Genomic DNA, 9,837 nt, shown 5'->3' with positions numbered 1-9,837 from the left:
TTAAATAAATTAAAGTAAATTTTAAAATTTTTATATTATGAATAGTATCATATTTTAAACACATTATTATTATTTAATATGAATATGACATGAATAATATCTATCTTAATCGTATTAATATGATTAAAATATGAAATATGATTATAATAAAATTATATATAAATTTTTTCGTATCGTATCATTGTATCATATATAAAATTATTAAATTTATAATATATTAATATAATCTATGTTTAAAAGTTATAAGTTTTAAAAAAATTATGGTATAATATCTTTTTTGATGGTATATATAAGAATAAAAGAAATTAGAAATAGATTAGAAATTAAAAAAAATCCTTTGTGTAAGGCTTGAATTTTTATTTATTATTATCCTTTGTTTGGATAATGAAACAAGGATTTGAAAAAAAAAAAAAAAGAAGAAGTTATCAGGATCGTAATAATTAAGAAAACAGTATTTTATCGTTAATTGTTAAGAAAATAGTATTTTATCGTTAAGAAAACAAATTTGGCCATATATTTAATAATTGTTACGGGAATGAGTAACAAAGTAATTTTATCGTTCCAATTAACCTTTTGCCAAAATTTTTTTTTTTCTTATTATCAGTTAAAACCCGCTCTTGATTTCTTCTAAAAGGAGAGAGAGAAGGGAGCGAGAAAAGCTCAAAGTAAAGAAGAGAAGAGATCTACACGCAAAAATTACTCCCCCTCTCTTGATTTCTTCTTCTTCTTCTTTTCTACAATTTTATTTCAAAAAGAAAAAGGAAAATTCTTTGATATTATTTTTCGTGATTGAAGAGAAAAATGTTTGATTCCTTTTCAAGTAATTCGATTATAGCCGTCTGATTCTTGCCCAGAATCAAAGCTTTTTATCACCAAAAGCTGTAGATATTGACAAAAATTTCAAATTTATTGAAAAAATTGAAGAAAAAGAAAAATTTTGATTGTAGTATCTGAGCTTGGAGATGGGGTCAGGCAAAGGCGCGACTTCTTCTTCTCAACAAATGGAATCGTCTATAGAAGGCAAGCTTTTTTACTTTCATAATTTTTTTCCTCCTGAAATTTTGATTTTGGTTACTCTTTAGTTTTCATTTTTGTGTCTTTGGGTTTTGTTTTCCTCATTAAGTTTATTTTAAGAACTCGAATCAAGTTGGGCTTTTCCTAGATCACTTGTCCTTTATGAAAATTTCTAGTTTATTAATTAGATTAATTTTGATTTAAGTGTTTCGAAAAGCAATCATTAAGTTAACCGAGTCCTTTGGCAAAAAAAAAAAAAAAAACGGAGTCCTTCTATAAATGGATTGTTTAATTGTAAAACTGATTGAAATGAGCTGAATGATGAGAAGGATTAAAAATAAAATAGATTTTGGGAAAAGGCAATTGTTGAATACTCTTTGGACATGAAAGTTTTGAGCTTGTGCATCTTACATTACAAAGATTGCTTTTTCATATGCTGGTAAAGCAGCGTAAAGTAAAAAATGAAATTGTGTAGCTTGATTTCAAGTGTTTATGGTTATGAGACTTTGTCAATTTGAGGAAGATTCAATCTCTGTTCAATCTTTGTTTAGCGGGGAAGTATGGGTTTATCATATGGTGGCCGCATTTGTGAATCATGGGATCGAAAAGTTTCCATCTTGAGGGGTGGCTTGTAAGTGCAACTTGTGGTTTTGGGAGTTTTGATGTTATATGGTCTTGTGATTTTTCCCGGGGAAAAGAAAATAGAAGTAAACTGAGTGCAGATTATGATCCTCGGTGCTTGGAGATTATGGTGTAGGTATTTATGACTTATTTTGGTGTGCCCAGAAAAATGATGGATATACACACATTCATGTATACATTTTCTTTCTGGGTTAATTCTCTACCATTTGGTGGTAAAATGGGTTGGGTGAAATCACTGAATCATCTATTTTTTTTTTTTTTTATGCTATGGCTTACCCTTCTAGCTTCTGTACAAGTGTGGGATATCTTAACCTCCCTCCATAGGATTGGTTCAAAATTCTCTTCCCTTGTTGAAAGAATCCATGGCTTGATTCTCTCTTCTATTTCTAGTTGAGCAGGCAGGAGTCAACCTGATACATATAGATCAATTGGTTTGCTTATTCTTGTTGAAATTTTGGATTTTATAGAGAAAAGGGGGATGACTTTCTTAATCAAATTTATGTAGAGTTATGAGCAAGCCATCTGTGTAATCTGTGCAGACCCGTACTAGCAATGTTCTATAAAGTTGACAGCGACAACCTTATTTCTTAATATTGGCGAGTGCAATGTTTTCTTTTAAGTTTATTTGCTTATGTGGTATTCTGTTCTCATAATATATAGAACTTCTATACCTAGTAGTTAGTACAGGAATGTTTATTGTTTTTGTCATATAATTGCATTTCTTTCCTCTGTAAATGAATTAGAGGTGGATATGACAGTTTCTTTTATGCAGACATGTTCGATAATATTTTGATATTCTGTATAAAGAGAAAATGTCATGTTATGGAGCTCTTCTAGACCCGTAGCTGATAAACTTATTAAATTTTGCAGATCTTCGTGAAAGACATCGGCTAGAATTAGAAAATTTAACATTGACAACACAGCCCTTCAAAACATTAAGGCTTTTCATTCAGGCTATCTTTCAATACTTCAAGCAATCAGTATTATATCTTTTGGCAAGGGGTGGTTGGCTTATGCTTTTAAGCACTCTAATAGCAGCTCTTGGAATCTTGCTTGTGACTATTGAGGGCCCTCATGAAAAGGTAATCAAATTTGTAGGTAATCCTACTACTTTTATCTTTTTCATGGTTTTCTGTTGATGTACAGTGTACATCTGTATGTAGCTGAGAAGGTTTTTATTTGTTTAGAATTATTGATTGCTGTGCACTATCTGCTACATTTAGCTATGCAATTGAGAGATGCAAATGGCTCGTTATTAATTTGTTTCCGTGACCTCTTCTTCTTCTTCTTCTTCTTCTTCTTCTTCTTCGTTTTGTGTGTGCATGTGTGTGGAGGGAGGGGGGAGGGGAGGATTGTGCTGGTTCTTATTGTCTCTTAATGAATTATATATTTGAACCTTTTTGTTCTCTATGGTAATTTTGTGCACATTATTTAGTTGAAATAATTTCTTTTTCATTCTAATTCTTCATCATTTATTGTGACCAGATTAGTGGAAACAATAATTAACATTTGATGTCTTGATTATTTTTCATTAGCATGTTGAGGAAGTTTCTCATTATGTTCGGTTTGGATTATGGTGGATTGCACTTGGTGTTGCATCTTCAATTGGTCTTGGTAAGAACATTGATTTCACGAAGATCCTTTATGTTGTCTCGGGGAGTATGCTTGATGAATAGTGCATGATTTGAATTAATTAGCAATTTTCTGTTGCTTCTATGTCAGTATGGTTTGTAGGCTATTTAAACTCTTTCTTACAAACACTGGCTGATTAAGCAGATGTCAAATGGTATTTTTGGAAATATGCAATTTCTTCTTAAGTGAAGTGTAGGTCTACTCTTTTAGATGGGTTTCATTCTAATTATTGCTGTTTTTTAAATTTTAAAGTGGCTTAGGTTATTTGATCTGTTTAAACCAAATCTAGTCCAAAAAGTAGCAAATTGTTTCCAAGATTGTCGTGTATGGTGTACCCATGTGTTTTAAACATTTTAGGGGGATGAAAGGGGGCAAATCAATTTGTCTGGTTTCTGCTATGCACACTTTTGTGCCAAGGAAATTTTCTGGAATCTGATTTTTTATGCATTTACACTGCTCTTTTATTTTATTGCTATCTTTTGGGATGCCAGAAGAAATATGCCTCGATCTGATTTGTTACTTTTCTACTTCACCTTTCCTATTCCAGGATCTGGTCTGCACACTTTTGTTCTCTATTTGGGTCCTCATATTGCCTTGTTTACAATAAAAGCAATGCAATGTGGACGAATAGACCTGAAAAGTGCTCCATATGATACAATACAGTTGAAGAGAGGTCCTTCATGGCTGGACAAATCCTGCGGAGCGTTTGGGCCTCCGTTGTTTTCATCATCACATGGGTCAAGGGTTCCTATTAGCAGCATATTGCCGCAGGTGCAGATGGAGGCTATCTTATGGGGTCTTGGGACTGCACTTGGAGAGCTTCCTCCTTACTTTATCTCAAGGGCAGGTTTGAGCACCATCTTTACACTATATATTTTATTACAGTAACAAGATTTGCTAGAAGAATTTGTTTAAGGTAGGCTGGTGAGGACATTTCTGGAAGAGGCCCCAGTCTTGTTTGCATCAACATAAGTGATATAACACTGAATGGGTTTGAACATTGTAATGGTACTGACCATGCAAAGGAGTTCCTTGATCCCATTTTTTCCCATATATTATGAAGCCCATCCTTTTTATTTCTATAACCCTCTATAAAAATGGGATTTCATGTTTACAGTTTTACTTTGATTAATAACTTTAAGTTTCTAAATGTTGTTTCTTGATCAATTTGCTTGAGTTTGCAATATAGTTGCCTTTTTTTTTTTTTTAAACTTCTGACTCTGCTTTGGTAGGTTATTGAATTTTCTAGATGAAAGCTCAAACCTGTTGGCTGTTCTTTGTCTGAATGTTGGTTGTCGACTGAAGATTGTTTTTCCATTTAGATTTTCTACTAGTACTCTATACAATTAAAATATCTCTCTTACCTTGATCTTCTCCTTTATGCAGCAAGCGTATCAGGTGGCAAATTTGATGCCATTGAAGAATTGGATGCTTCTTCAAGTGAGGATAATGGAGTCATAGCTACTCACCTGAGACAGATCAAACGCTGGCTGTTATCCCACTCCCAACACTTGAACTTCTTCACCATTTTAGTGCTTGCCTCGGTCAGTTATAATTTTCATCGTTTTCATTTCATAGCACAACATTTTGAGCAATGCAAAATACTGATGCAGCATTATACTTCTTCATTTTAGTGCACATTTGTTTGTCTGACTATGTTATCCCTGTTTTTTTGTTTGCATGCGCATGAAAGACGCACACTTACACCCTCACCCACACTTTGGCCCAAAAATATCAATGTTCTGATGCATTTTATCTGGAGTAAAATCCTACTTTAAGACAATATGAATCCTTGTAAAATTTTTCAAGCTAGAAGCTTTTGTTGCTAAGATATATTTAATGTGAAAATTTCCACGTGTCAATTATCAAGTGTTGTATTATGTTGTGCAAGCATAATAGAGAAACTTGAATGGTGTTTGTGAACTAAGCCTTGCTAATTATCTTCATTTAAAGATCATATAAGTTGACAACGTTTATAAATGCTATATATGCCATTGTTGATTGATATTATTATGTAAACCTGCTGATGAACTGAATCATGTTTCAGGTCCCAAATCCTTTATTTGACCTTGCTGGCATCATGTGTGGACAATTTGGGATTCCATTCTGGAAGTTCTTTTTCGCTACATTGATTGGGAAGGCAATTATTAAAACTCACGTACAGGTTTGTGATGTTCTCGTTGTGTTTTACATACAAGCAGAGCCACAGTTGACTTCACTGTTATCTGTTTCTATTGAATCAAGTTGTTTCTATTCCCTGAATTGAAGGTCTTATTATACTTCATTGTTTTTCTTTTGGTACTGGCTTTGGCCAAAACGTCACGACTCTTAAATGATTCAAGTGGAATTGACTACTATGAGACGAAGACTGACTTCTCTGTTTTCTTTTGTCTTAATGAAATCTAGATTTTCCTGATTCTTATTTTGCAAGCATCTTATAAGTACCGATTGATTCCTTTGTCTGCAGACGGTTTTTATTATCTCTGTCTGTAATAATCAACTCCTAGACTGGATAGAGAATGAATTGATCTGGGCGCTCAGTCTCATACCTGGATTTGATTCTTTCTTGCCCACACTCACAGAAAAACTTCATGCAGTCAAAGAGAAGTACCTGGCTGCCCCACCTCCGGTGCCTTCAAATATCAAGGTACTCTCTTAAGCCAGTACAAGAAATCCATCTATTTTAGCCTGAGTTTTAACTGACTATGGCCCGCTCTGGAAACAGAGCCTCCTAAGTCAAATCTGAAAAATTTTGCAAATCTGTTCTGCAAAATGTTGCTGCAGGAAAAGTGGGATTTCTCATTTGCTTCAATCTGGAACACTGTTGTGTGGCTTATGCTCATGAACTTCTTTGTCAAGATTGTCAATGCGACTGCCCAGAGGTATCTGAAAAAGCAGCAGGATAAGCAGCTCGCCGAGAATTTATCTGCTTCAACACATTCAGATTAGGAATTTGTTGAAGCGGCCATACTGCGTCTCATCATCTGTTTCTTTTTTCTTTGTTTACAAGTAGCCTTAGTGAACTACAAGTTAATGCTGTTTTATATATTACCATTGAAGCAACTCCAAAAGAAGCCACTGCACTAATTAGTCCCCCTTGTGTAGAAACAATAGGAACATAGACAAACTGAAGCTACAGGTTTTATTCTTCCTGTGTAATGGTTGGGTTGTTTTTATCCCATTGTTAAAGTACTATTTGAGGAAATTGGGAATCTCATTATTCTTTGGCAATGAAAAAAAAAAAAAAAAAATCTTTCTACACATAATTACCTTGTATACAATGAAAGATTTGCTGACTATTCACTATTGCTTCAAGCCCCCAAGGACATTTTCGTAAGTTTCTTAAATCATTACATTTACTTTTAAATATTATGCTAAACTAGAAAAGCATAGTATAAAATTATGAAAAATTATAGTATTTTTTCAATTAGTAATAAAAATATTCTTTGTGTTTCAGTGGTAACCAAATTTTTTTTTTTTTTTTTTGCGCATTTGTTAAATGGCACAGTTGCTAACATTCGTCTACAAATGAAGAGTGATGTTTGGTTTTTTTATAATATGATCTATGATAGAGAAGGAATCCAATTATAGTAATAAATTTTATATTTTTTATTTTTAAATAAAAATTATCAAATTTAAAAGTATTATTTTGATTTAAATGAATAATGAATTTAATTTTGATCCAAAAATAAAAAAAAAGTATAAGATTTATATTTATATAAATGGATCTTTATTCTGTAACGAAATTTTAATACTTTGCTCGAGTCTATTTTTTTTAAAATTTTGTTCAAGACTAATTTTTTTTTCAAAATATTTCAAGGGTATTTTTTTTTTACATATGTATTCAAAAATATATTTTTAAAGTGTCTTTCACAAAAACCTAACTTTGATTTGCAAAGAGAAAAGTGAATCTAGATTAAATTTTGTATAAGGATCTATAGTCATGTTTGGTGCATAGAATAATAGATAGAATATGATGATAATTATTTTATTTTATATTTGACTTATATATAAAGAAAGTGATAAGATTATAAGAAAACTTAATTATCCTCTTGTTATATAATAATTCAATGCTCCCAAAATAGAATGGATTATCTTTAATTTATAAAATTGAATTTACATATCTTATTATACTTTTAAAAATTACGTCAATAATTTAAATGATATAAATTTTGAAAAAAAAATAATTTTCACCAATAAATAAATTATTCTATCATAATTTTGATACACATCAAATACAAGATAAAATGATATTATTAAACTAATCATATTCATAATATTATATTTTTTTATCCTATCATAATTTTATATATTAAACACATCTTCCATAGTAAATATATTAAAATTGAGTCCTAACAGCATTCATTGCATTTAAATGCCACATTCTTAATTAGTGCAAAATTTAGTTTGCAATTAAACTGCTTTTTTTTTTTTTGTTATTTTCCAGAAGTAAAAGGATTAACACAACACCTTCAGGTCTCCATTACTCCACTGGCATGAATATCTTCTTGTTCATTCCGCTCTGATCCGATGTCATCTTTATTGCCACCCCATGATTCAAAAATTAGAATGCAGCTATGTAGAATCGAGAAGAGTGGGACTGAAAGGTGAGAAAAGAGGTCGATGAGGTCGATGAGGTTGCAAAAATTATAACCTACTTATGTAAATCAACTACTCCATCCAATTTTATTTAATTCACAATATATGTTTCCTTCCCGAATTAATGTTATTGCCCAATTATGATTCCATTTATATGTTAGAGAAATACGGAGGAGGTGATAATGATAAGTTTAAAGGAAAGTCACACTTTAAAACAACTTTACTTCAAAGTGTGCTGTAAATATTATTTTTCTTTATGTATATTTGATTCCTACAAATTATGGGATGTAAAAGAGCTAATCCAACTATTCTTTACAATATAAAAAGGTTTTGTTTGAATCATTTTACATTAATTATATCATACCACTAAAACACTCTTTAATGAGTGGTAAAATTGTCCTTTCTAATATATTGGAGAAATGAGAGGAAAAAAGTCTGAAATTGTAGATTGTATAAGTAATTATTCATGTGTTTTACTATATCCATTTATAGAGATTTTTTTTTAGTTCTAATACAAGTAAAATGAATGAGAAAAAATTTGATTCGAAATCAGATTCTTGATGTTCCTTCAAACGCTTTAATCATTGGCTAAAGGCTTGGGTATTTATAGAGATTTGATACAAGAAAAATGCTCTTTGTTGTTGTACAACAATCATCTCATTCTAAAAAAAAAAAAAGCATTTTTTATTTTTCAGAAAATACTTTTGAGCTATGGCTGGTGATCTCCCTATAAGGGCAATTGATTGTCGCCTTTGGATTTTTGTAACATAATGCAACTTCTGCTTTGGGCAATTGACTGCACTCCAAAAGTAGTTTGACTGCCTTAATGTATTTATGAAACAGTAAGATTTTTCAGGTAGGGAAGTTGACAACCCTCGTTTGGGCAAGCGATTGCCCAAGTTTAATTTTTTAATAGAAGCAATTATTCTCTTTAGAAGCCATAGGCAATCAGACTCCTTTTTATGGACAATTGACTACTCCTCGTTAAATCTTAATTCTAGCTTTGTTTTACTTAGCATTTTAAATAATTGATTAACTATTATATTTAATCTGTATATTTTTTACTAATTCAAAAATCTTTCAAACATTATATGTAATATTTAGAGGTATAAGTGAGTTTAACTACTTGAATTTGAGTCAATAAATATTTAAGGTTGACTCAATCTTTATTAAGTTTAATTCGAATTTGATTTATTTAAATAATAATTATTTAATATATAATATGAGAGGTTGGCTTATTTTTACTATATATATATATATATGAGTGATAAAAATGTAATATTTAATGTTCTTTAAATTTTACTTAACCTTTGGAGGTGAATATAAGTGGCTCAGATGCATTACAAAGGGAGCTTAAATAGGAAAATTGAAATTCCATTAAACTTCAATCCTCGAGTTTTAGAATCTAAGTTGAACTAGTTTTGAAAACTTTAACTGATCAATCAATCCGAGAGTCAATGATATGTTTTGTTTGATAAGGCAAATTAAATAGAGAACTATTTAAACAGTTAAATCGAATTTGGTCAAACAGAATTGATGATGTTGAAATCAATTTTAATATTATTTTTATTATTAAAAAATTATAAATAGTAAAATTTGAACTTTTGACCTTACAATATCATTAAATTGTCATATTTGATTATTTGATACTAAAATCAAACACTTATCTTAAAATCCTCTTCCAATTGAATCGATGGATTGAACCGGTTGAATCCAGAATCACAACAACCACTAGTTCTACCTCTGATCCCATTTTTCAAACATTGGGCTGAATTTGAGTGCGGCAATACATCAACTCGAGCAGATTACACTCTTAAAAAAATTCATTGGAATATACCATTTCATTTATTTAAAATTAAAAGAATATTTTATTACATGTTCATAAGGACGTCATTTCAATTGTAACCGAAAAAAAAAATGCTACATTCAGTCCCATCAAACATCAAATAA

At 30.9% G+C, this 9,837-nt stretch overlaps 1 protein-coding gene across 1 annotated transcript; it reads left to right on the top strand.

The window, feature by feature from the left end:
- Positions 1–544: 544 nt before the first annotated feature.
- Positions 545–6,550, top strand: LOC111307952 (vacuole membrane protein KMS1-like). The gene is made up of 8 exons (XM_022906328.2): positions 545–1,020; positions 2,527–2,738; positions 3,192–3,270; positions 3,836–4,135; positions 4,675–4,832; positions 5,336–5,452; positions 5,756–5,935; positions 6,073–6,550. The coding sequence occupies exons 1-8, from the start codon at positions 963–965 to the stop codon at positions 6,235–6,237; spliced, it is 1,269 nt and encodes a 422-aa protein (XP_022762063.2). The 5' UTR covers positions 545–962; the 3' UTR covers positions 6,238–6,550.
- The last annotated feature ends 3,287 nt before the right edge of the window (positions 6,551–9,837 follow it).

This window comes from Durio zibethinus, chromosome 22 (genome assembly GCF_047325235.1).
Source record: "Durio zibethinus cultivar Kanyao isolate XHJ-2024 chromosome 22, ASM4732523v1, whole genome shotgun sequence".
Classification (NCBI taxonomy): Eukaryota; Viridiplantae; Streptophyta; class Magnoliopsida; order Malvales; family Malvaceae; genus Durio; species Durio zibethinus.
Note: the sequence above shows the minus strand (reverse complement) of the source record. Positions and strands in the feature narration are given on the sequence as shown.